A 27,876-nucleotide genomic window follows, 5' to 3' on the forward strand; every position below is an offset into this window, starting at 1 on the left:
ACTTAAACTGAGGCGTGGATGCCGAGTCAGCGGGCTGCAAAGACGAGCGAGTGATTTCTCTCCAAGCAAAACATGCAATCTGACAACTTACACACTGTTCAACCCCACTTTTAAAATATTTGGTCAGTCTGATAACCTGGCGGCTCATTCATTCACTCATTCATTCATTCTTGTCTTGTTCTACACTGATGGGATGATGACCTTTTACACTCTGGAACACGTTAATAGACTTTTACATTTTAAAACAGCTGAGTTATATTCTTCTGTGTGTGTGTGTGTCTGTGTGTGTGTGTGTGTGTGTGTGTGTGTGTGTGTGTCTCTGTGTGTGTGTTGTGGATCGGACGTGTCTGGAAGACTGAGGTGGTGTCTGAGGGGACAAACATATGAACACATGAAGCACACGGTAAGCACACACTAACATAAATAACCTGAGAGCTATGGAGACCCTGGGAGCGGAGAGCAGCAATGCACACGCGCACGCACACGCACCAAACACACTCACACAAAAAAACAAGATAGTTTAAACTGTGTATTAAGAAAAAAGATGCCACAGATTTGTGCGAATAAATCAAAGAGAATATCCAGCGAGTAGTTTGATGTTATAAGAGAATAAAAGAGTAGATGAGGCCTCATTCATTAAAAATATACCAGGTGCAGATTTTGTGCTTAGGGGAAAAAGCCAAACATGTAACTGAAGAAAAACTGATCCCGATGCTCAAATCAGAAGGTTGAAATAAATTTCACCAACTGTGTATCCCCCACATATCCCCCCATACACTGGCAGAAATGGAATATGATAACATAAGTATGTTTATTTTGTGTATAATCAGCTTAAATTGATTGAGCTGTCAATATCTACATAGAGCTATGTTTCTACAGTAGCCCAGAAAGGACAAACAAAACACTAACTCTAAATAGGGTGATTCATGTTTTTGCCTTGGCCACTGTAATCAGCAGCCCCTCTGCAATTAGCCAACAGTGTCATAAATACTGATTTTTAAATGTTAAACTGCTTTAGTCAGTGTTTTTTCCCTTGTTTTAATCACCTGTTATGTTTGTTTTGGGGAGAAAAAGACCTCTGCGAAGGATTCGGCTCTCGGTAAAAACCTCCTCAACAATAAACACAGAAGGAATTCTAACTGGGAGAAGCTGGTTGTAAGCTGTGATGTTCACCATTAAATCCCCCCAAAATCTTACACACCACCTAATTAGAGAAAAATTAGACCATTTTTTAACAAATGAGGCCCCTTGGTGCCACAGTCTTCTATCAGATTGAGTTTTTATCTCTTTCTAATTCCTGATCCAAGAACTGTTCGTTTTTTGTTGGTGGTGTTTTTTTTTTTTAATGAATTAGACTTTGGAGCCCAAGTGGCTGCAGTGACCAGACTGTTGTGCAGTCTTTATGTCACATGTTCTGTGTATGCAGCAATCTTAACAAATATACGCTTTAATCCTAAATAAATCCTTTAAAAATGAAGAGAAGCTGCTCTGTTTGCTCTTTGTGGGTGGATTTTATTAAATTTTTGGGATGATCTTTTTCCAGGATTTTAAGCCTTTTGATGCATTTCTCTGACTTTCTGAGGAAGAATGCATTTCTGCTTTCCATATTTCTTATTTTCCTGACTGTTTTGAAGTTAATCCCTCTGGTCGGCCATCTACTCTTCTCTTGTCTTAAATCATCATCTTTCCGGCTTCCTTGAATCAGCACAGTACTGTAGCTGTTTATCAGTGTTGACTCACTGACGGTGCGTTTAGATGAATGTGGTTTCAGTGCTGTTTGGTATCAAAGTAAAAGCTGTGTCACTTCCACATTTTCTACATGGTCAGACCTCGAGACAGATCGGACAACGTGGAGAAAACAGTTAACAAAAAATGTCTCTAAGTTTGTACTTCTGTAAAACATTTTGGCATAATTTCATTCTCTTTCGATTTCTGAGGAGTAATAAGACATAATGTAGGATGTCTCAACTTACAGACAGACAGATAGATACAGTAGATAGGACAGACGGACAAGAAATACATACAGGTACAGCTCATCTCATAGAAAAAAACAAACATGGGACAGAATGAGCTACGTTTTGTCGCACTACCAGCAATCAGTAACAGCCTCTGAGTTAACGTGTCCCGTCTCTCTCACGTTAACGCTTCCTGGGGTTCAGCAGCACCAAACTCCCTCTGCAGTTCTCTGAAACAGCCACTGGGGGGGGCATAGGCGGAGCATCAGTGACTCTGTGTGTTCTCACAGAGACACAGAAGAAGAGAGAGAGACAGACAGAGAGAGATAGATAGAGAGGGAGAGAGAGATAGAGAGAGAGAGAAAGATGTCTCCTGCTCCAAAATCCATCCTATGAGTGAGCCTGGGTCAGTCCTTCTGTCCTGTGTGTCACTTTCCATCCAAACACAACCGCTTTGTTGACAGTGTTGGAGGCGGAGAGAAGGAGGGGGGCGTTCACTACAGGTCTACAGCCCCGCCTCCTATCCGGAGTTCATACGATTCAATCCCGACCAATCCGTCACACGGCTCACTTTTTCTTACCAGACTTTTCAGAGCGCTTCGCGTCCGACTTCCCGCCCCGATCTGACCTCTCTGACCGTTCGCCTCTCTCCCTCTCCTTTTCTTTCTCTTTCTCCTTCTCCTTATCGGCCCGCTCAATTCGCTCGGCCCGGTCCGAGCGCTCACCGCCTCGCTCTGACCTGTTATCCGCCTTGCTGCCGTCTCTGCGTGTGCCCTCGTCGGTGGATGAGGTAGTTGGTTGGGGCTGACCCCATTTGGCAATCTCCTCGTGCTCCGTGATACTAGTGGTGATGTTGGTCACCCACGCTTTGAGGTCATCCTGCGAGGGAGAGAAAGATCGCAGATGTCAGGTGGTTGGTCCTTTACTGTTTATGTTTCTGTTTGTCACTGATATGAGTGTCACACAACTTCAGCTTTTCAGTGCGAAGAAATTTTACATTATGTGACTAATGAAATAAAGCTTCTTTGAGATGTAGTTAGAAAAGCAATTTCTCACCTCATCTTTTGCATGAAATAAAAACTCACTGCCGTCCTTCGTTCTGCAATAAAAGGAGAGAAACTGAACTTAGAAATAGTGTAGTGTTAAACATATTGGTGGCTAGCTTTAGGAGATTTTTTTTTTTGTGAAGTGTAGGACCTAGCTTATATAGTATTTGCGATTAAAGGGATACTCCAGCAATTTAATTTGTCACCCCCATAAAATTGGAGGAAACAAACTATTCACACACAATTTGAAATATAAGACTACAAACAAGATATCCTTACATGTAATCGTAAATGCAATGAAGTGGAACATATGTCCCATAATCATGTCAGGAAAAAACCTTGTAGAGTGATTTCATAAACTCCTGAAGTGGACCATACCCTGTCTTAAACTTTATGTTAGGTGTTTCATTAATCTGCCTCGCTAACCCTCATAACAGTCTATGCTTTATTTAGCAAAAATGCATGTTTATACCTTCCTCTTTGTGTTCCTTTGTATTCAAAGCCAAACAGTCAAATTTCCACTGTTTGGATTTTCTAAAGTCGAAGTACAATTGTTTTAGCGTCAGAATATTATTATTGAATATTGTTGAATATTGAATATTATTACGCATTTGACCCGGTGCCTCATTGAAGGCCACAGTGGCTTTGTAACATGATTTTTTGTACCATTGGAGTACTTTAAGCCTGAAATATCAGGTCATAGCAAAGCATTTTGCAGCGAACCCAGAGGTCCGAGCTACAGTCGTGGCACATTCTAGAGAAACGGTGGCTCACTGATTTTTTCCGCGTGCCGCATGACTGTCAGCATAAATAGACAATGAAAATGGTGCTCTGTTAATCAATTGACTCTATACCACCTTTTACTTCTCTTTAAAAGTCTCTCTCTGTCACAGAGATGAGGAAATGCAAACAGGTCTGTCCTAGTCAAACTTCCCTGCTTCTGTTTCAAAATAAAAGTCCAGCGTCTCTGCTGACAGAATCCCATCAGTTGTTGACAAAAAGCATTTTATTTTGAAATATTTGTAGAACTGTGTTGTTACAATGCAGGGGCCTGTATAACTTCATAAATGAGTGAAATTTGTGCTTCTAAATGTGAATTGATTTTTTAAAAAATACTTTTGCAGCAAAAATCAATGTATGCGATTAATTTAGACGAATTAATCACAGGTACGTGTAATTAACTAGATTATTTTTTTAATTGCTTGACAAGCCTGCAAATAACCCTTTCAGTTATTTTTATCAGTGCTAGAACCTAGGCCACTGCTTTTTGTGAGTGGTTGAGTGAGTGAGTCCATTTGAAAAAAAAAAAAAAAAAAACGTAAAAGAATGCAGATGGAGTCTAACCCAGTTCTGCAAAAAAATCACACCTGTGCCTTTGATTAAAAACTACAATGACAAAACAGTAAATACAAGTATGAAAACAGCCCCTCACTTGAGTGTGAATACGTTCTTCTTCTTCTTGTAGCCATTGGTGACATCGCAGTGGCAGTGGGAGAGGTTGAGCAGCGGCTCATTGTTGTACGGTGTGGCGGTGTTCTTCGCATCCTTGTAGAAACCCATCTCCCCTTTGTTCAGCACGCAGTATAGGTTGACCCATGACCTGCTGTGGTGTGGGAAGGCAGGAGGGGGTGAGGGGAGGGAGTGTGGTGGAGGTGGGGGGAGGTGGAGGGAAAGAGTACGGGGAAGGTGGTGGTTGGGGGGAGACGGGAGGAGTCAGGTGGAGCTGCAGAGTCGCTCTCGCTAAGCTAACACCCCACTCACCTGACCAGAGCAGACAGGTAGGTAGGCGGGATGGACCGGCGCCAAGAAGGGAGGAGGAAACACACTGCTGAACAAACACAGACGAACAGACAGGCAGACAGACGGACGGACGGAGGAGGTGGGGGATGGAGGGATGGGAAAGGGAGGCTATGTACAGTCTGTGTGTTTGTGTGTGTGGGGCTCATATATGACTTACCTTGGAGGAGACGAGAGGAGCAGCCAGAGCACCGAGGGAAGAGTGGAGAAAAGAAAGAGAGTTTGGTTAAATGGCATTTTGGCAGCAAAACAACCTAATATCACAGTCATGCTTCTTTTCCCACTTTAAGCGTGTTTACATGCACACAGCATTCCAACTAATAAGCTTACACCCAATTATCGGTATTATTCAGAGCAAGCTGTCTGTGTGCAACTTAACTTCCAGATTTTAAACACTTCTGTAAACTAATAATGGAAAGTTTGACTGGAGAAGACCAGCGGTGCATGTGATAATAAGGTATTTACATTGCTGGTATTATCATTAAATCTGAAAGAAGTTAAAGAAAAAAAAATCAATAATAATGCTTTGTGTTTGGGGATTGTGTCTTTTGTTATGCCAACTAGGAGACACCAATGTCAGAAATTGTCTAATTGTAAACATAGGGCCTTTAAGAACCATATCATCATACTGTATTGAACTAATAGTTCAACTCTGTTCATTGGTACTGTTAGTGTACTGTATGCAGTGTGTTCCACATCATGAGTACTTTTAGTTTAAAGGAGCAGTGTGTAGGACTTAGTGGCATCTAGCAGTGTGGATTGCATATTGTAAAACTCCTCCCACGTTCCAAGCGTGACCTCTCAGTTAGGATTCTTTTAAATTTCACTGTTTTTACCAGTAGCTGAATTACCTATAGAGGTCTCTTCTCTCCAAAACAAACAGACAAGGTGATTTAAACTGAAATAAACACTGAATAAAGCAATTTCAAGTTGCAAACCAGTGTTTCTCTGACACAGTTTGGCTCATTGGAGATGGGCAGCTGATGTGTGCTCACCTTTTTCTCTCCGATAACTTAAGATCCAAATATCTGGGAGGTTTCAACAGGAGCAGAATTATCCATAGAAGTCGCTTTCTTTCCAGAACAAATGGACCCAGTGATTCATCCGGTAAAATCACTGAAGAAAGCAGTTTAACATTTAAGACTGCTTTTCCAACACTGTTCGGCTCATCACGGAGAGTCTGTTATGCAGATGCAAAAATGCAAAAGGCCCTATTTAGAGCCAATGTTTGGTTTGTCTGATCTGGGATTCTGTAGAAACATGGTGGACTCCGTGGATGAAGACCAGCTCCCTATGTAAACTTCATTAACTCTTAGGTAATGAAAACACAACAATTCTTATTTTCTGGTGATGGTATACTACAGAAAACATACATATTATTTTCTAATCCATTTCTTCCAATATATCCCCCTAAATCCTTCGTACTGGACTTCAGAATACATCTTGATGCCAACATCACTTTTACTTTACTAACATTTTAAATGCAGGACTTTAGTTGTAACATAGTACTGCTATTTTCAACACTGTGGCATTACTGCTTAAGTACTTCTACCACCACTGCTTGGTTTGATGTGGACATTCATTTCTCTCAGAATAGAAAAAACCTCAGCAACATTTTTGTTTCAGCTTTTCATGAAAGAATCCCTCGATTAGAAAATGAGGAATAACAGCTCTAAGCCAAAAGTGGTGTTAAACGTAAACATGAAACTAGTGACTGATAGGTTTTTATACCATGATATGCAGTCAGGTTTTAATTCAGTTAATCAATGTAAGTAGTACACACCATTCACATGCACCGTATCCTTTAAGGACCACTTGGTTATCCTGAATAATACCAGAATATTAATGTGCACATAAACATACTCAGTGCCACGTTGTGGAGCTATGTAACAGTGACAGGTTGAACCTCAATGCTTACTCTCAGGCTAACTGTGTACTCTCTTTCTCAGTAGTGATTGGAGAAGAAAGGTCTAAGGGCCCGCCCCCTACAGATCCTCTCCTCCAATCAGCAAAAATTAAGCACACAATAAGCCAAACGAGGAGCTGTTTGGAGATTCACACTTGTCCAGATTAAAGCCATTCAGGATTATGCTTTACCTTGCCATGTACATAACAGGGCATGTACATAGGGGACATTCATCCATTGCCTTGAGTGGGCACGTGAGTGGGACTCATCCATAGCTGGAAGGGGATGAGCTGTTAGCTGTGCGTGGTCAGCCCAGCCACTAGAGGACAGTGCAGAGAAAGACTTTGCCGTTGGTGTCTCTCTGGAGGAAGCAGGGTGGTCATCTATGGAGGCCAAGTAGTGTGTGTGTGTATGTGTTGTGTGCAGACTAAGTGACTGGGCACAAGGCATGTGTGCGCCAATAGCTCTGTTAACCTCCACTTACACAGCATTCACCAGCCAGCCAGTCTGCTAGCCAGTCAACCATTTCTGTTGTGCTTTATCCTGTGTGCTTGTGTTTGATCTGGAGGCATTGAAAGCATCATGCATGATGTTTTCACACGCGGTGAGATGTCTGCAGGTTGCCGTTATTATTTATGCAACTGTTGTTTTCACGTTCTAATCCTGATGATCAGAGATGACATACATCAAATAATCAGATCTCCATCCTGATATGTGAGTATTAGAGTCTGCTGGTGCCTCTATCAGTGAAATACTTTAATGTTTAGATTTATGCATGGGTTTTTGTCTTTATTAGGTTAAAGGAAACTAAACAGGATCATAACTTGCCGTGCCACTTCATAAACAACAGTTGCAGCACAGTTGTAGAAAAATGGCCATAATGGATTTTAATAGATTAATATAATATTTGTGTAGTATAAATTATCAATAGACAGACACTGTGATGTCTATATTCAAACAGCTCTGACTATGTTTTGAAAGCAAACAACACCTTAACTGGTTATAGATCTGAAAAGGTGTTTCAGTGCATCTTTAAGGCTAAACCTTTCCACTGTATACTGATCTCAATAATGTAACTTCTTTGTATGTTTCTGCCAATAAAGAGGCAAAGAGCCTCCACTTCTAGTAGACCACGTTTGTCGGTATGCATGTAAAGGTCTAGACACACCAAACCAACACGAAGAAAGGCCAACTGTTGCATCACCAAACATCGCCTGGGTCTTGACCAAAACGTTTAACTTAAACACAGCTCAAGGCTACAGCCAGTGTCAAACTAGCACAGATGTTCTACACCTGCATGAGAGGAAATACCTCTCCAAATCAGCAGACGGTGGTACTCTGTGTTTGTCATTCAAAAAGGGAGACTGAAAGACTGACAGGATGGATTCAATATGCTAGTTAGACAATTAATCTTCTGAATCAGTTAATGCGGCGTCTAGTGGGGAGTAGCTTGAAGGGGATGTGGCTTAAATGCAGCGGGCAGAACTTGAGGGTTCTTGCATACTGCAATCAGATACTCTTGGATGAATTTTCTGTCAATCAACCAGTCAATCAGTGGACTGTTTCAGCTCTAGCGTGATTTTACTGTCTGGTAAACCTACATTTACTTTTCACAACACTGCCTTGTACCTAAACGACAGAGGAGGTCGCTTGCCAATTACTCCCAAAATGACACATATGACTGTTAATGGTTGCACAGTAGAAAATGTGGTTAACGTTATGAAATAGTTGCAAAACTTCTCCGTAGGAAAAGGTCATGGTTTGGGTTAAAATAAGGATGTTTGTTACGTAATTTAAGGAAGAGTGCTGGGATTTGAAGCCATTTTACATCACAGCCAAACTTGGAATTACAATGTACAGGTCCATTACATGATGCCATGGGGCACAAAGAGACTTTTTCTTATAGACTTACATTGTAAAAAAACAGGCCATAACCCCAGTGAAATGACTTATTTCACGATTGGGAATTAATCCATTCCGTCTGATAACATTTTGAAAATCAAGAAGAGCTGCATGATTGAATCATTTTATCCCCGTTCAAGTTAGCAGAGTGCTAAACTGGAAGAAGCCAGGTTAGATGGGGGAAGTCTCTAGCGCCTGCTCTGCGGGCCCAACAATGTGGAAGCAGCACTGATCATCTGGGTAATTTTAAAAATGGCAGTTGAAGGTTTTTGCCTTCATATGCTGAGAGACAAATGTTTTGATCCTGTTTGATCTGTGCCATGATCGACACGTTTGTCAAAAAAAGATATGACTTACACAACTTGTGTAGTCTGTCTACTTGCGTAATTTTACAGTCTTTCGGTGCATGCCCACTATATGCAACCATTTGCATAAACTTGTTTTTGCCCTGTCCTGCCGGTCCCCTGTGTCCATCCCATAATTCCCTGCCCCCTTATCTATCAGCTTCACACAAGGGTGTTTCATTTCCAAAAACAACACTACAAAACCATTTTTGGTCATATTTTACTAATTAAACAATATTTTTGAAACTAAGACATTTGCTAAAAAAACATTTTGTTATGTATAGATTTTTTCATTTATCATTATTCTCAAGTCAGCATTTCCTGGTTGTACAAACAGCTGTTCAGAAAGTTGCCGCAGCTGGAGTTGCTCAAAATTACTCGTCTACATGCCATTAACTACCGCACTTATTTTTTTTAGAAATAGGGTCAAATGGTAGTCCACCAGAGAGGGAGGGACTTTGCCTCTTAATTACAATCACAAAAATTAAGACGTGTCATGAATGTCAGTGTTCAAATTCTTTAAAAGAAACTGATGAAACTGAAAAAACACCTTTTACTTTCACTCTGCAAAATGTCAAACTTTTTCTTGTTTTATTTGATAAACAAAACTGAAGTTAAAAATGATGTCATCTCATTCCTTCAATCTAAACGTGTAATCTGTCATGTATGCATGCTTCTAAAGACACACAGTATGTCTGCTGAGAAAATCCAAAGTGCAGCTGAATATTGCCTATATCTTGTTGATCCACGCAGTGGAACCAACCAATAAGGCCTCATGTGTCATCTGCCCTGGTGAGAGTCATGCATCTATTCAACATGTCAGACGCAGTGTCAGCGTTGTGTGTTTGCTTGGTAGCTTAGCATGCTTGAATCATGCCCGTGTTATGACCGGTGAATCAATAAATGAAGAGGACAGTGATGTCATGAGAAACAGACAGCAGAGATATGACGTGTGCTGCCATCATAAGTCAAATTGTATTTTAATATCATCAGCGATGACAGTAAAGAATAGAAAGCTTAGTGTTAGCAACAACAGGTGGAATGTTAAAGTATCGTTGGAAACATTTTAAGTGAAAAGTAACTTTGCAGTATGTGATTTACTTTTTCTGTGGTAACCCCCATCTATCTGAGAAGCATGGCAATAACCTTTCTAGAGTACCAAATCAATCAATCAAGTGATCTGAAGTCTGATTGTCATGACACCAGTCTCCATCCTCCTTCTCTACAACTTCTATCATCTAGCCCAGATGTTATGCTCATCATTCTGACCCTGAACACCCACCTATTGGTACTCTTCTTAAGGGTCTCGATGTCCAGCTTGCGGAAAAGGAAGCCCTCATGGTGTGCAGTGTGTGTTGGTGGCTGGGGAACTGCTGGGCTGCTCTGGGCTGGAGCGGACCTAGACCGCCGTGTAGTCTCTCCAGGCTCTTTGGGTCGTGGTCGACGCCGTGGTTTGGGTCTGTCCCGAGCTCGCGGCCGGTCAAGACGGGAAGACTTCTCTGGTAACCCGTTAGGCAGGCGTGGCACCTCACCACGGGCCTGAGGTTGGGGAAGGGAGATGGAGTCAGTTAGAATTAGTGTTTTAAATGTAATAATCTCTGCATGCTTTTAATAGACTTTTGTATGGGTAAATGTGTTTTCCATTTTCATCATTTAAAGCATATGTATATGTTTGTTCTTCCTGTGATTCTTGCTGACAGCTTATCTAATATCATTGAAATTTATCTTACTTTATTATACCAACATAATGATGGTCAAACACAACAGTCTCATGATTGTCAATGCTTTGACCGATGCCCAAGTGCTCGCTCACAGCTACAGAGTTCGAGAACCTGAGCACAAGCTACTGGATAATAAATGCAGTTTACTTAAGGGCCTCAGAGAGAGAGGTCACGAATAACAAGAACTAAGTTGCATACAAAACCTTTAACTGCCAGTATCATCCAATTCACATATACTGTATTTTACCTTACATAACCTAGTTTTCTTTCTATATAGTTGCTAATTATTCAGGCCTACTGCTTGTAAGGACAACAACTGCTTGGATGTGAGGTGATGTCAGCCGCTATTCGTTTTTTGGAGATGATAGCTTCTCAAGGCATCGTAACAAAGCACGAGTGTTTAAAATTTTTAAAAACTCAATTTTGTGTAAACTTAAGAAATAATCACAAAAAAGTGGTGCAGTGACTTAGTCCAAAAAAACTGACAGAGAAAGAACTACCATTTAGTGTTGGGGCACACTATATTTGGATAAAACACACGACATAAATCTCCAGACCTGTGCAGCTTCTCTTTCTTGCAGCTGCTCTACAATTTCTGCCATGGTGGATCTCTTTTCTCTGTAGAAAAGAAAATACAAATTAGAACATTGGAGCTCACATTAGGGGGTGAAGATAAAACTGCTAAACTTTCCACTGTATATCGATGCTAAATTATCCTGAAATCATAACTGTAATGCCCTACATTCATGACGGATATTTTAAAAGGGTTAGGGCTCAACAGAAATACACACTAAATTACAACTCCAAAAATACACCTTTCATGTGCTGTAAAACCTGCTCCTGGTGTCAATATTAATCACTATGTGTGCTACATAACATACTGGACAACACAACTGAAAAGACACCTCAGCACACTCAAAGTCTCACCCTCCTCCTGAGCGTCTGTCTGAGTGCTCTTTCCCGGTGTCATGCTCACTGGATTCTTGTCTCTCCAGCCTGTGTCGGTCCCTCTCTCTCCGCCGGCCCTCATGGCCTCCGTGGCCCTCCTGCTCACTGGACGTTTGTCTTTCAAGAGTCCGTCTCTCCCGCCTCTCGGCCTGTTCCCTCCACACCTCCTGAGGCAGCTCATCCCTGCGTGCCTGGATCAGCTGCTCGCTGGACAGCTGCCGTTCTATCCTGTGGTCCCTGTGGTACATGTGGGTCTGGACCTGGGGCTCAGCTTGGCCCAACGGGTCAGACCTGGACCCCCGAGGACCTCTGGTGGGCTCGCTGTGCAGGCGCTCCCTGCCCGGCTCCTGGAGCACCACCTCAGCCATCACAGCCACCTCTGCTCTCTCAGTCCCTATCTCTCCCATCATCATCTCTCTCTCTCTTCCCCTCTCCTTCTCCCTCGCTTTCTCCAGACGACTGGCCACAATCAGCGGCGTCACTGCGTCATCCATGTGTTTGATTTTGGCTTGACGTAGATAAGGGGACGATTTCACCTCCAGTGTCCTTGCTGCCTGTACTGGCTGGAGGTGACTCATCGCCTTTGTCGCTTGGTCTCTCACTGCACTAGTGCTCTCTCGCACCTGGTTGGCTGAGACTAGCATGGCGGCTGTGGCAACAGAGGCGATGGAGGAAAGTGCAGGCTGGCCTAGTCCTGCAGCAACACCCACTACGTTACTGTGCCGCGACTCCAGGGTGTGGCGGTAGCTGGAGCCATTCATTACAGGGGTGTAGTTAGCGACTGTCGACCCCAGTCGACGAGCCACAGATGAAGGAGAGGGTGTGGGCGTGGCAGGTGAGGGCGAGGGAGGAGAGCTGGCTTCATTCTGCTCATAGATGGTTTGTCTCATGACGGGGGAGATCGGGAGGCGCGGGAGGGTGGATGCACTGGGTGAAGCATCTTGGGGGTCCAGGAAGACTTTACGACCCAGCAGGGGGGTCGGGGGTAGTTTACTTTGTTCTGCTTTCAACTTTTCCACCTGCAAGCAAAAAAACAGAACCAGCTGTCAAACTCTGAGACTAGGAGATAGACTAAGTAGTAGTATCTTATGAAAACATATCTGTCCATATTAGAAATCCTTAGCTTTTAGCCAGTGATTTTAGTATTTAAGAAATTCGACTCACGTCCTTTACACACCAGAGAAGAGATGAATAAACAAATTCAAAATGCAAAATTCTTGCCTGCAAATATTTTGCATAAAAACTAGGTTTGAATAGATTCCTGCCATCTGAGGTGGCAGAGAACAAGCTACTAGGATCTAGGAACCCAAAGCAGTGTCTGGCAGTCTGTCTGAGGTCAGTAGTTTCATAACTTGAGGTACTGTAAGTTATTTTCTCCTTAAACCAAATGCCCTGGGTTCCCCTCTGGTAATAAAGTTTGAAGGCTTGGTTCAGACTACAGAGTCTCTGTGTTGTTTCTGTTCTGCAAACCGGGATTAGTTTTTCACCGTGTAATATTCGTGTTCTGTGTGACTGGCATGTGAGGGCCATTAGCATTATTTCTGACTAGACTGTGTATGTAATTACATAACAACAATGATGATGATGATATTACCGTGGTGAGTCGTCGCAGTGAGCTGAATCGCTCTTCCCAGGTGGCGGCAGCTTTGCGGAAAGCTTCATGTCGACGAATCAGCTGCTCCACCTCATCTACACTCGCACCCAGCTCACTGCTGTTGATGAACGGCTCCTGAGCAGTCAGCCATGCCTCCGCCACCACCGCCTCCTGGGCAAACTGGTGAACCTCCAACACTAAGGAGGGACAAGAACAATAGTGAAAAGCAAAGTCCTGTCAGTTATTTTATTTTGCATTCTTCCCTTGAACATTACAGGTTTTTAAACTTTATATGTTTATCTCTGTTTGTGTGTCTGTGTATTTTTTTATGAAAGACTGCAGGTCTGTGATTTGTGTGTGTGTGTGTGTGTATGTTTTTTTACATTGCTGTAGGACTTCCCAGTGCTTGTCCCACTTCTCAGACATCTCATATTGCTTAGCAACCACCTTGTCGAGCTTCTCCTTGATCTGGGAATCAAAATCAGCAACATCACAATCACAGAAACACAAGGGTCAAAATATGAGCTAAAATAAGGACAATGTTCGAAAGATTACAGGCAATTACTGTTATTTAGAGTATGGCCCCAGATTTTAGTTTTACTTCAGTTTCTTGTTCAGATTTATTAGATTTATTTTATTTGCTTTTGTAATTTAATTTTGTTATGTATCTCTTTGTTTTGCTTTTATTTGTGTGTGATTCATGTGTGACTTGACTGCTGAAATTTTCCATCTGGTTGGTCTGTCTGTCTTAAAATGGAAACCCCAAAAGATGTCCTTCTGAAAGCTTGCTGTTAATTTGTTGAAAGTAAAAAAGAACTGGAAGTCAGTGGAGCTGGAAGACCTGTCTGCTACATAGGGAGAGCTCTGTGTAAGATGAGGATGTGTGTAAGCATCAATTCACCATTGTAGGGGATGTGAAAGGAACAACATCCAATATGCAATAACGCACATTAAACGACATCACTCAGATGTGCCGATCAACAGGATGATAAATGCTTGGCTGCTATGAATGTTAAAATATAGCCAAGGTGAAACACTCCTCCTAATGCACAAGCTTTAGTTTTTAATGTTCTAGGTATTTCATATTTTCAATTTTGTTATCAATTTAATTGCCTGTTTTGGTCTTTTGGAAAAATGTCCGTACAGGATAATACAAACATGTTTGAAATACTTTTTATTTTTATAATGAAAATTGTTTATCAAAGTTCACAGTGGGCTGCATGCAACTTCAATTCCTAGCAAGAAGAGTGTGCCTGTTGAGGCTTCACTGAGAAAAAAGACATATCCTTATCTTTTGGGTTTTTTTTCTTTCTATGTACCAAAATCACTCTGAAAACTTGACTCCTAAGTTGGGTTATGATCCCACATTTGTGTACCATTAAACCCCTAAATCAAAAACAGGTAATACTATCTTAGGAAGAGGTTGTGGTGGTGGAAGCTGCAGCAGCAAACAGTTTTGGCAATTTAATTTACAATATCATTATTTTGCTGCACTGCGCCAGTTTCCCTTGCAGATTATTAACTGAAGTTTATGATTATGTCTCCTGATCTCACCTCTTCGGCTGCTGGGTTTCTGGCAGCCAGCAGAGTTTTGCCCATCTCGATGCACTCCAGGGTGCTCCGGCTGCGAGCCTCCACTTCACTCTTCAGACTCTGGTGATAATTCATCAGCACCTCTACTGAGGACACGTCCCTGCAGGGCACACAGAGCACACACATACATACTTATCTCACCGGTACACAAACACCCACACCTGTTTAGTTTTTAACTTCAACTTTACCCGGAAGTGCATTTTTAGAGGTTTTTTTTGAGTTGTTATATTTCAGCATCAATTATCTGTTCTGTTCTAACAAGTTTAGTTGAAAATTCTTTGATAAAGATGTATTCACGAGAAAGAAGCAATCTGTTGTTTTTGCAAATTCAAAACTGAAGACAACTTTTTAGGGAAATAGTGCAGTTGATGCTACCAGCTGTTTTAAAGAGCCCTGCTGTTGGCTAATTGTTGGCTCTGTCCACTCCCTCTATTCATTATAATTTTTAAATGATCCTCTAAAAGCTGTACATATTTTATACCATACCACCTTGTTTTAGTAGATACCTGGGCTTCTCTCCTGTCCCTATCTGACAGATGATCGATTCCATCCACATGATCTGATCTCTGACCATGCTGAAGAACCTCAGCTTGTCTGTCTCAGTGGTAATCTGTACTCGACACTCCTCACAGGACGTCAGCAGCTCTTTCCAGTACTGCATCACTTCATGCTCGCGGGATGCGATGGCTTCAGCCTTCTCGCCGGCATACACTGTCCTCAGCTGAGCCGCGCTCTCCTGTAGCTGACGCACCTGGCAGAGTGGGAAAGCAGATTTTAGGAAAACACTAAGCTGAACAAGAAAGAAACTGAAATTAAAAAATAGAAAGAGTTTGTTTTCCAAATGACGCACAAAGCACAGCTGCTCTGACAGCTGTGTTTAGTCAGGGCCAAGTTGTACAGGCTCTGTCACTGGAGTTGACACAGAGCAGCTGTGATTTTGCATTGTACTTCAGTAAAATGTACTACTGCCTCTGTTCCCCAGGTGCATGACAGGGACTGCAGAAAGCAAAATTAGGTGCAGAGTAAGAAGGTAGTTTTTCCATGAAGATTCAGATTAAGACTAATTTTTTCACTATCAATTTATATTTTATTGCATTTAAAAAAAAACTATTTTATTTACTTAAAAAAAAATGACGCATGTAAATAAGGGATTTGGAAGAGACATAAAAAAACTACAAAAAATATTTATATTCATCTTAGAATTATAAAGTTCTCTCTGACATTGTTGTCAAAATTTTGCTATTAATATATTCTTATTCTGTGACAACTTAATATTATGTGAGGTGTTTTTTTTTAAGTTACATGCATTTTTGGACTTTTTATTTATCCATGTCATTTTTACTATTTGGAATGCAAAACTGTGATGCTAAATATTATAAAATAGCTCCAAACACAGATAGAAACTTAGAATTCTAATGTGGCATAATTGCTGTTTTACTGATTATAAATTATGTTTAGATTCTAAATCATGTCTGTATGAATGTGAGGCATGGCTTGGTAAAGAAAGCATGAGCGCGAGACGAATATTCACAGAGTAATAACTTGTAAAACATAGTCCAGTGAACCTTTACAGAGTAATCATCACTGGAGGGAGTCTTTGTGATTCCTCCCTGCATAAGTCTTCGAGGTCAATAAACATTAAAGCTGTTTATTTTGCACGCTGTCCATTCATGTGCATGTTACTGTACCTGCGTGACCAGCAGCTGTATGTCCTGTTCGAAGCTGTGTAACAGTCTCTGTAGGGTGCTGGTGTTGGCACTGCTGCCTTGCCGAGCACGAACTTCCGGCAGCCTTCGATGTTTGTCCTCAATTTGGGATAAAACCTGAAAGAGAAGAAGTGTTTGCTGTTAACATTGTGCAAGGGAAAATGTCTGTGTATTATATATCATCTGTGTGATGTGTGAGCTTTGTGTAGAAAAAAGTAGAACAGAAATTTGAGAAATACTTTAAGTTTTTATATTCAACTGCCATTGATGTTTTTATACTCTCCTCTATGGGTTGAGAAATGACCATAAATCTTGGGTTCCTAAAATATTTCCAAAACCAAGAAATTGAACAGAATACATCTGTTGACATTTTATTTGTAGCTACAATATTTGTCCTCCACAGATGATTGACATTCTACATTTTAAAATCATCAAAAAAATTGAAAAAAATCAATAACACTGATATTCTGCTTACATTAACAATTAAAAATACATTTTGGAGGGCATAAAGGTTAAACAGATTGGGGTTCCACGTGGCTGAGTGGTTAGAGCAAGCGCCCCATATACAAAGGCTGTGTCCTTGCCGCAGCGGCCGTGGGTTTGATTCTGGCCTCGGCCCTTTGCTGCATGTCCCTCTCTCTCCCACTTTCACGCTTAAGATGTCCTATATAATAAAGGCAAATAAGCCCCAAAAAAATCTTTAAAATAGATTGCTTAATTTGAAGGAAATTGGTATATGATCAGCGTCTCATTTACATTTTCTCCCCCCTTTCTTAGATTTTTGAGCTGTTCTCACCACAATGAGGGCTTTGGTTACAGTATTAGTTCTAATCTTATATAAAAAATAATATAAAAAATGTTATTGTTCAGGAATAAATCTGTCAAAAACAGAAAAAGGAGCCTAATGAATTGTATATGAAGTGTTGCATTCAATTTCCTGTTAGAGATCAATCAAGTGGTATGATAACACCATACAATTTTACACTGCATGGTATAAAACACCATATCATGTCTGTTATGTGTTGTTCCTCAAATACCTTACCTCTCTGCAGTCAGAGAAGAACTTATGCAGCTGGTGTGAGGCAGCAAGCATCTGTGCTCTGGTCTCCATGAGCTCCAGCAGGTCGGCCCAAGCCTCGTTCACCCCATCCTTCCATTCAGCAATGGTGGCTGCCTCTGAGTGGCCATAGTCGATGAGCTCGTCCACCATCTGGTTGACGGCTGTCACTCGCTCCTGCCCCACACTGCCTGTCTCTGATGCAAACTCTGTAAACTTCTCCTGCAAGACCTGTAGGTGTGGCAGTAACAGAGGTAAGAAGGCAATGGAAATATAAGAACAGAGTAAATTCTCCATGTGTTTCAGAAGCAGATTTATTAGCGGTTGTAAATGAATAAAAGTAATTGTTTAAAGCTGGTATTATTTACAGTTTGACGTAAAAAAACAACAACAATCAAACAAGACCAGTGTTGCTCTTTGATTTCAACATGTGACTTACAAAAACTGTTTCTTGAATCTATTATTCATCCACAGACACCATCTGTCGACACACTTACGGTGACATGCTCATAGTCTTGACCCAGTTCCGGTGAGCTGGCGACCACCTCCCTCTGAGCGATCCACTGCTCCAGCTCATCCACCTCCCTGTTGAGCTGGTAGAGCCAGTACTGCTGCTCCAGGCGGCTCTTCCTCTCTTCCACCAGGTCCTTCAGAGACACGTACAGACGGTCGATCTGTGACTGACGCTTGCTGATCTGCTCGCTGTGGAAAAGAGTAGGAAAAGGATAGTGTATCAGACCAATGGTAAAAAAATACATAACAATAATAATAATTTCTGTAATTTGCTTTGTGGTGACAGGAAATCTCTGCTAGATTTTGTTTGCCTGTGTGTGTGTTTTTGCCTGCTCACCAGTCCGGGTGCCCCATCTCCAGCAACTGTCGACATTGCTGTGACAGCAGGCCGATGGTCTCAGCGTAGTCCTCAATAGTCTGTTCCAGGACCAAGTGTTTCTTCAGCAGCTGCAGTGTGCTCGGCTCATCCTGGTGGGAGGAGGAAATGACAAACACAAGGAAGAGTTTCACTTTAAAAGTAATGCACACACTGCAAAACACTCAATATTGCCTTTATGTATAAGTCTATGTAAAGAAGACGGCGTCACTCTCAGATTAGGGTTCAATAAAATGAGATTAATTTTAAAGTGTGACTAATAATTACAATTCATATGTCTACACCTTGGTGAGACTAGCAGAAGTTTGGCAGCATTTGAAGAGACATGTGCAGATGGAGTTACAATGACTGATTGTTTTTTATCATAGTTTTCAAGGCAGACATGAACCTGGAGTTCAGTGTCAAAGCTCATTTTCTGGAGTTTATTTCTCAAGTAAATGTATCAAAGTAAACACCTTGATACATGGAGAGATAGGCAGATAGTAATAATGATAATAAAAATTTCAAAAATAAAACAACAACAGTAAAATGTATAATAATAATAAGAAGAAGAATTAAGGAAAGGTATAGTTGTTGAATTAAGAGTTTAGAATTTCTAATACAACAAAAACACAACAACAGTAGAAAGAACGACTCAGTCAGGTCACCTATCAGAGACATGACTGAAATCTTACGAGGAAATGAATCCAGACTACATGCAGTGGGTTGTAACAGGATAATGAGCAATTTCTTCATTCTTTTGTAAGTGAAATGCCCAGCAACTTTCACATAATGGCACACACCCACCTTCCCCTTCTCCTCGTTCATCATGTGCAGCTCCTGCTCACTCAGCCAGGCCTCCACCTCAGCCGTGTCAAAGTAGTACTGCTGGGCTTGGTACATGGCGTCCAGGATTAGTTGCCTCCTTTCTGTCTCGGCCCAGAGCAGAGCCCACAGCTGGGAAAGCTGGTCATGGCCCGCCCTGACGCAGTTGGCCTCTGGGCTGCGTATGGAGGCGATGATCCCCGCCCTCTCCAGGACGTCCTCGATCCTGCTCCTGTGGCCCTGCAGCTCCCTCTGAAGTGTCTGTCGAATTAAAGCAGTAAAATAAGTACAGTTCACAATAAGGTAGGTGAGTAGGTTTAGATCAATGACTTATCCATCACATATTACCTGTGCATCTTTCTGTGACCTGACCACAATGAAGTTAAATAATGGTGGGCTCAGAATCACCAGCTTTACTGATTTTCTTACCTGGTTCTTCTTCATGAGCTGCTGGACTGCCTGCAGAGAGGAGCCGTGCTCCTGAGACATGGCCATTGGGAGGCGCTCCTGGACCCACAACTATAACAACAACAATATGACAAAAATGTGACACACAGCAGAGTATATTTGTGTATGTGCATATATGTACACATCATTTATTGTATGTGGATCTGTGGATCTAATAAGCATGGAGAGATACCTGTAAGATTAAAAATAATCATAATTTGTGCTATAAAAGGTCCAAACATTGACATTGGCTCAAAAAAGGCTTCAATTTTTGTCTGCAAGTGAAAAAATAAAAACATATCAACTTATTGTGAAAAATGAGAGGCAACAATAAATCCATCATGTGTTAAGGCTGTAATATGAAGGAAGCCAGTTTAGTGTGCATACTAATAATCCATTTACAGAGTCACATTGTCGACACCTAACTCCCTTTTGAAGACAAAATGCCCACCCCAAAATGTAAATTAAACATTGAAGGATAAAGTGTGTGTTTAACATTTTGTATGTAACTCACGATCTCATCCTCCAGATCCCGTCCGACTTGATGAACTTCCTTGGATGCCAGCAAGATGCGTCGTCTCTCCTTCAGCGGCTCGATCAGACGCACCATCCTAGCCTCCACAACGGCTTGACGCTCGGCAACCGTCTCCTTGATCTGCGTCTGCTGCGGGATGGTGGACACCTGTGCCTGGAGCTGCCCCACCTCCTTATACCACTCCTCCATCTGGCTCTCCATGGTCTGAGGGGGAAAATCACGAGGAGAAAAGACAGCAGAAGAGAGGGGGAGTAAAGTAAAAGTTATCAAAATGGATGGAGGAAAAGAGGATGTGTTGATGATGAGAAAAGGATGGAAGTAGGTGAGAGGAAGAGATAATAAATTGGAGGACATAAGTAAGGTAGATATGGTAAGGTAGCATGTAGTCATGGGAGACAGCATAAAGATGAGATGAGTGGGATGTGAGGAATGTGACAGAAATGCAAAATGAGTAATGAGTAGTTTGTTGTTTTGACTCTCAGTGAGAGTAAATTCCCATGCTTAATTGCATTTAAATTGTTATTATTTCTGACAGAGATTAAAAACATTTAATTTAAGGTTAGAAACTAAAAATCAGTAAAAATGCTTCAGATTTTTAACTTACCATAAGGATACTATTGCATGGTACAAGGTAACAATGCAATCCAAAAAGACAGGGAAAGACAATCACAACAAAAGTATATTCATAACTGGTTGCTTGTAAGGCCTAAAATCAAAGTGTTAAAGTAGACATGATCACAACAGAAATATTATATTATTGTATATATTGTTAGAAATATTATTATATATTTTTGTTTTCAATTTTCCAAATATATTGAAAAACCCTTTGTGTTCCGTTAACTAAAATGTTACAATTTAATAAAAGATGGACATGAATGCAAAGATGAGACTGAAAATAACCCAAAATAAGGAAAGAATAATTGATAGAAATGAGGTGTAGTGAAGTTTACTGTACCCCTTGCCAGGATGGATGCTGGGTAGTGGAGTTTGGTTTGGAGTGAGGATGATGTGGTAAAGCAGTGCTAATGGCGGCCTGTTAAAGGAAGCTGTAAGCGGCATGCTGTGGGAGAGGAGAGTGAGACATGTCCGGTGAAATGATGAAGTAATGAAAGGATGAATTTGTGTGTCACACCTGCAGGTCACTCCTGCCTGCTGTTTGCTGTGTAAAGAATCTGACTCCTCCAAACCATAGCTGTTTGAGGGCAAGTGATGAGTTTCATCCCAACATCACATGCACGGAAAAAAAGGCCTTTAAAAAACATGTTTATGCCATGAAATTATACCTAATGGATGTTTTATCGTAGAGTATAAAAGCTCACGTAGGCAGTTTTCTGTAATAGAAAAAAGCTCTGCTGTTCCTTACACGCACGCATCCACACACACACACACACTCAAACACACACACACAGACACACACACACACACACACACACACACACACACACACACACACACACTCAAAAACCAACGATGGCAGAGCTGCCATGCTCACCGAGAACAGTTTGGGCTGTCTTGAATCACTCAATCACTAACAAGCAGTGTCAACCAAATTTATAAAAATAATTCCTTACTTTTCCAGATTAACACACTGTAGTTGCACCATAACAAAGATGAAATTTCTCACAACTATCTTATTAAAGAACATCAACAATAATAAATTCTTCAATATGTTGGCATCTGTATTTAAAAATAAATTTATCAATCATTTCTGATCATCAGTATTTGTAAAATGATCTTGAACAAAAGCTCACCAGGTTGGCATGAATGCTGATGGCTTATAGAATTTCATAAAAAGCATCTACAGATATTAAAGTTTAATGTTGATGTGAAAGTAAAAGAGGCCAACTTTGCTGAAATGAGATGAAAAGCTGAACGGAAAGCATTACAGGCACACAGTGAGAAATGTTGTTGTTAGTCATTTTCAAAAATGATGTTTTGTTCAAATATTAATGAGAAGAGGCAACCACAGTGTGGCAATAATAACGTGAGCAGTGAGTCATTGTGAGACATGTCAGTATGTAGAGTAAAGAAGCAGAGCTACAGATTCATATTCACAATTTAGGTCAAACTGTTAAGAAAAGCAACGGGTACTTTTGATAAACATGCATTATGTGTTTAGTCCAATATAACATAAATATCTGGCAAAAAACGTAGAGAGATCGTTAGCATTAAAAACGTTTTGCTGTGACTCTAACTTAAAAAAAACACTGAATAAGAGCCAGAATAATGCTTCAGTTATTCATAAAGAAAATAGAGACACTTGTTATCTCACTGCTTGCATGTTAGGGTGATGGAAAAGGCCTACAACCAAAAAACAACTCAGAGAAGACACATAGCAACAGTGCCATCTAATCACCAAGCAGAATTAAAAAATAAATACATGTTAAAATAGCAGTTTTTACAATCTAGGAGGATTTAGTGGCATCTCACAGAGATGACTGCAGATTGTAACTGGGTGAAACTTCTCCCAGATAGATTTCCTTCAATGTTCATTGTTTGGAAGGTTTTTACCAGGAACGGAATTATCTGCAGAACTCCCTTCCTGTCCAACACTAACAGATCAGGTAATAAAAACTGGTGAAAACACTGAATACAGCAGTTCCATGTTAAAACAAATCTGTGTTTTTCCAACTCTCCCGTCATGGAGGGGCTATTAACTACAGTGGCTGATGAGAAAATGCGAATGTTCTTATCTAGGCCCACTGTTTGGTTTGTCTGTTCTAGGCTTCTATACAAACATGGCGGTGCAACATGGCAGACTACATGGATGAGAATGTGCTTCCTATGTAGATATAAACAGCTCATTCTAAGGTAACAAAAACACAGTAATTCCTATTTCCTATTCCCGGGGTGATTATACACTAAAGAAAACAAACTTATTATATCCTATTCCATTACTGCCAATATATCCCTCCTAAATCCTACACTCTGGAGCATTAACACGTCAAACTGAAATATAAGAAGCAAACCTGAAATCAAATTAGTGAAATTTTTTTCTTGTAGATTTAAATATTATTCTTTGTAATGTAACAATTCATAGCCTAGAGCTGATGAATTAATGGGATAGAGAAAACTGTAATTTTTTATATAGCTATACAATGTTGCATTTTGTTGCTGCTGTTTTATTTTTTTATTATCAAAAACTGGGTACTAATAAGCTTCTGGACCTTCTCTGATAATGACTCAAGTGAAAAAAAAAAAAACCCTAAAAAGGTCAAAACAAAAACAAGTCACAAGTAAATGTAAAAAAAAGTAAAAAGTAAAATTTATTCTATCTTTATTTGGTACCCAATTGATCAAAGAGGGTATTTGATTTAGATTTAAAATATCCTTAACATAATAGAGACGGCTACCTTGATTAGGAATCTAATGGAAATGGACTTGAACCCCAGTGTGTTTTCTCCCCTTCTTTTTCCCGCTCTTCTCCTCTTTTTTTTTACTACTTCTTCTTCTTATTAATATTATTATTTTATGTACTAATTTATTTGTTAATTTCATTAATATACCTTTTTAATTTTATCTATCTTTGTGTGCTGTCACTTGTTTACCTGCTAACTTGTCTTTTGGCTCATACTTTTATTTATTACTTTGAAGCACTTGACATTGTTGTCATTTATTATCGCCAAAAGTTTTGGCAATAAAGTTAGCGGTAATGTTTTTGTAAGTGTCTTTTTTGTAAATCTTCTGGTTGCCATTAAAAACAAAGTTAACACTCATCTAATACAACTTGAGGGGATTGCAGCTCTTAATGTTTGAGAATCAGTAAGCTAGAAGTTAGAGAGAGACAGAATTTTAACCAGATAATTTCTAAGACCAATTTATGTTTTTGAATCCTACGTACTTGTAGTTTTTTCAGCTGCTTGTTGACAGTAGTCAGGTCCTGTCCCTGGTCCACATAGTGCAGTTGACCCTCCAGCTGGCCCAGTCTCTGGTCCAGGCTTTCGTAGCTCTGCACCAGCAGGTCGGCCTTGTTAGCTTCGAAGAGTTGACGGGCTTTGGCCTGGGTGGTGCTCTCCAGATCCTGCCAGCACTCCCTGATTTCCTCCAACTTCTTCCGGACCACCGGACTGAGCTCCGGCTTCTCCTGGATCAGCTGCTGGCCCTCCTGGATGGACGGGAGGAGGAATGAACAAAAATGGACAGGTGAGACAGAGGTCAGACTTTTTATGTTTCAATAAGAAGGGAAAATGACATACAGACCATGTTACTCGTGAACAGCTGAACGTTTAGAGCAGAGTCAAAAGCATATACCTATATATATAAAACACTTCGGATAAATACAGACAACAAAACACACTTTAGCTACAAAATGTCACACCATAATCAGCATGCAATAATAAACATAACCTGTTTTGATAATAATGACACCAAGTAGGGTAACTATCACCTTAATTAGTGAATCTGTGTCTTTACACAGCACCTGGGAAACATTAATATAAACCCATAATCCTGAAGCATATATTGGTTTCATGCTCATCAATTTTTCATCACTGTTATGCAAATGTATGACAAAAAAATTCTCCAAAAATCTAATTACATTATTCACTCTAATAAAATAAGCTAATGAGACTTAGGCTGGAAGAATGAAGTGTCTAATATGTGTTTATACCTCTATACCTATGGCCGTGTCCATGATGACGTGAATATTTTCTGGTTTTCTATTATTAGAAAAAAATTAAAAAGAGTATTTGGGGGTTTTGGACTCATGATGGCATAAAATAAGATATTTGAAAACGTAACCTCAGGCTATGGGAAGATGTGATCGTTAATTTCCATGCTTTTGTGGAATTTTGTAGACCAGACAATAAATCAAGAAATAGGAATTAATTATTAGTTGCAGCCCTACTGAAATGTAAAATCAAACATAATCATAAGGAGTCTGTGTCTCTTTTCTGTTTCATCACATCCACAAATATTCACTGGATCTAATGTCAGGATAATTATGTACAGACACGATGGAACTGGGTTAGGATGTGTATGTGTGTTTGTGTGTGTGTGAAGAGATTAAACCTTGTGGTATTTAAATGCCTCATAAATTACCTTGCACTCCCCTTCCCCCTTCCTTCTCTTCCTGTCCTCTCTTTTTCAAATATGTGACCCCTTTTGTACCTCATCCTCTTCTAAACACACACACACACACACACACACTTCTTTATGTACACCTGCTCCCTTCCTATTTTCCTCTATTTTGCCTCCCCCCACAGTGAAATCCTTCCCCCATCCAATTGTAATTCGTCTCGTGCAGCCTGTGTGTTTGTGTGTGTGTGTGTGTGTGTGTGTGTGTATTTAAGAGAGAGTGTTACAGAAAAAAAGAAGGAACCACACAAAGAAAAAATATCTCAATTGAAAACCAAGGATGGACAGTAAATAATTGTGAATTATTTACTTCCAAGTCAGACTGACAAAACCAGTGTTGGGCAATGTAACTTTAACGCAATCTTTTTAACATTTACTTACATCATAAAGTGACTTACAAAGCTGTTATATTTCTTTGTCTATATTCATCCCCCTTAAAAGTCAAGAAATTAATGTAGCAATGTGGCTGCCATTGCCTCTACACATGAAAACCAGATCAACATTTAGAACTTTGGCATTGGTTCACTTACACATAAACTAAAAATATTTCCTCACGTGTACAAAAGCAATTCCTTTTGTTACTAAACTTATGGCCCATGGGGCAGGGTCAGCCGCCAACCATTTTCTAATTCCTAATAAAAATAAATAGATTATTTTGTACATTTAATGCCAATAATGTAACAGAGTGCTTAAAAAGCATACAAATAGAGTTTGTTTATTAAAAAAAAGTGCCATGACAGGATGCCTTGGAGCCCCTGACAGAGGTCCGGGCTAATTATTTTTAAATCAATTATAAATGTTTGTTTATTAACTGGCCCCTGGCCTCCTGACATTTTGCAACAGTGGCCACCAGGCAAATGGAGTTTTGTATCCCTGAGATAGAGGGAAAAAAATGTCAATTTTAATTCAATAAGTCTATAGCCATGCTAGCTGCTTTGTGTGGCTGAATGTTAACAAAATTCTACATAAGCACAAAACACAAAGTACACCTGAGGCTGATAGGAATGTCTTTAGTTTTGCAGGTATTTGGTCATAAACAAAAGCATTAAGCAAACTAAAATTTTGACCTAATGATGGCACTTGATGAAAAGTCATTACAACAACGGGTACTCTTTAGAATTAGCCCATAACATTTAAAGTACCAATTCCTGTAAGGCTCACTGTTTAAAGATGAGTAAAAAAAACACTTGCAAAGTATAATTAATACCAAAATATAGAGTGCTAACTAATAATGATCAAGCATTAGGTGCGTGTTGGGCGGCAATTTCAGACTTGGCCAACACATTTCACAGAGACGGCAAAATAACGTTGAGCAGTGACTCATCATCAACCACAGAGGACAACATCCTGCCTGATTCACTCAGGTTATGATAAAAATCTACAGACACACAGAGATGTCTGATGACTGGAAACTGGATGGCGCTGAGGTGATAAAAAGGTTTCCGGTCCAAACCCCCGGACCGGCTGTGTGAGAATGGTTGAGGATATGTCTGGTTCCACCGAGGAAGCTTCATGGTGCGAATGTGAGTGTTATAAAACCATGCTTAGTCACAAAGTAAAGTATTACTGAAAAAAGGCAGGTTGTAAGTCTTCCCTAAAAAGATATTTTTGAGGACATATCATACATTACTGTATAAGGTGCATGTCAGAAGTCAGATATAGTCAAAGTCAGACATAACAAAATACAATGTGATTTTTTTTATTTATTACTTTTTTTTTTTTTTTTAAATATGAGTGTTGGAAAATATGTTTGAATTCTTTCTATCTATCTATCTTTATCTATATTTTCTAAATTATGTTCAATAATATGTCAAACGACAAAACATAATATATTTTTCTCATGATCATAGACTGGCAGACTGTGGAACCTATATAGTATGTAGAATAAAACATATATGGAATAAAATATAATACATTTTACAATGTACTGTATTCATAGTTACAATAATTGCTATAATCTCTGATATTTTGCGAGTTCAGTATAGTCAACAATATTTTAAAATGTATGGTAAATGATCTGAAATCCACATGTGGAAAATATATGGATATGAATTTGAATTTATTTTCAACGTATCTGAACCATGAACTCCGATTTTCTTAAGCACTACAATTAAGGTTACAATAAAAAACACAAATATTTATGGCTTAAATTCACGAACTAGCTGGGTACAAGTGGAGAAAAAAAAGAGTCAAAAAAGAAGAAACTTATTGTCTACCTCAAAAATTACTCCCAGTTGTTCCATCAAAGCAAACTGGAGATGGCTGAGGTTATAATCAGCACCTCTCAGGTATAAATGTGTGTACATAAACACACAGATAGTAAAGAGGAATTAAAAGCTGTACAGGAGGCCACACTATACCACTTCTTGTCCTGTGATTTCCAGTGGTAGTGGGTTACGTCATCTTTCATTCTGGTGTAGCGTTTCCCTGGCTGCTGATGCATCCCATCCTCTGCGGTGAGTGGGAGGGCTGCGTGGGCTCAAGCAGCTTCACCCACAGGCTCAGAGCTGCTACTCCACACTCACACATACTCAGTCTTTAGTTCAAAGTGGATCA

At 40.2% G+C, this 27,876-nt stretch overlaps 1 protein-coding gene across 3 annotated transcripts in view; it reads right to left on the reverse strand.

The window, feature by feature from the left end:
- Positions 1 to 280: 280 nt before the first annotated feature.
- The window catches only part of LOC121942750 (spectrin beta chain, non-erythrocytic 4-like), a 47,507-nt gene continuing 19,911 nt past the window's right edge, over positions 281 to 27,876 (reverse strand). The window contains exons 3-22 of one of the 3 annotated variants that reach the window (XM_042485994.1): positions 24,086 to 24,349; positions 20,224 to 20,448; positions 19,692 to 19,781; positions 19,245 to 19,523; positions 18,420 to 18,550; positions 18,067 to 18,271; positions 17,555 to 17,800; positions 16,495 to 16,629; positions 15,313 to 15,557; positions 14,768 to 14,906; positions 13,597 to 13,681; positions 13,214 to 13,410; positions 11,599 to 12,638; positions 11,229 to 11,289; positions 10,233 to 10,489; positions 6,896 to 7,023; positions 4,763 to 4,958; positions 4,434 to 4,604; positions 3,012 to 3,054; positions 281 to 2,834 (exon numbers count right to left, since the gene is read on the reverse strand). In XM_042485994.1, the coding sequence (XP_042341928.1) occupies positions 2,523 to 2,834; positions 3,012 to 3,054; positions 4,434 to 4,604; positions 4,763 to 4,958; positions 6,896 to 7,023; positions 10,233 to 10,489; positions 11,229 to 11,289; positions 11,599 to 12,638; positions 13,214 to 13,410; positions 13,597 to 13,681; positions 14,768 to 14,906; positions 15,313 to 15,557; positions 16,495 to 16,629; positions 17,555 to 17,800; positions 18,067 to 18,271; positions 18,420 to 18,550; positions 19,245 to 19,523; positions 19,692 to 19,781; positions 20,224 to 20,448; positions 24,086 to 24,349 (4,449 nt within the window). In that variant the 3' untranslated portion in view covers positions 281 to 2,522. The remainder of the gene's footprint in view (positions 2,835 to 3,011; positions 3,055 to 4,433; positions 4,605 to 4,762; positions 4,959 to 6,895; positions 7,024 to 10,232; positions 10,490 to 11,228; positions 11,290 to 11,598; positions 12,639 to 13,213; positions 13,411 to 13,596; positions 13,682 to 14,767; positions 14,907 to 15,312; positions 15,558 to 16,494; positions 16,630 to 17,554; positions 17,801 to 18,066; positions 18,272 to 18,419; positions 18,551 to 19,244; positions 19,524 to 19,691; positions 19,782 to 20,223; positions 20,449 to 24,085; positions 24,350 to 27,876) is intronic. The other 2 variants (XM_042485995.1, XM_042485993.1) reach the window with 2 other exon arrangements.

This window comes from Plectropomus leopardus, chromosome 5 (assembly GCF_008729295.1).
Source record: "Plectropomus leopardus isolate mb chromosome 5, YSFRI_Pleo_2.0, whole genome shotgun sequence".
Taxonomy (NCBI): Eukaryota; Metazoa; Chordata; class Actinopteri; order Perciformes; family Serranidae; genus Plectropomus; species Plectropomus leopardus.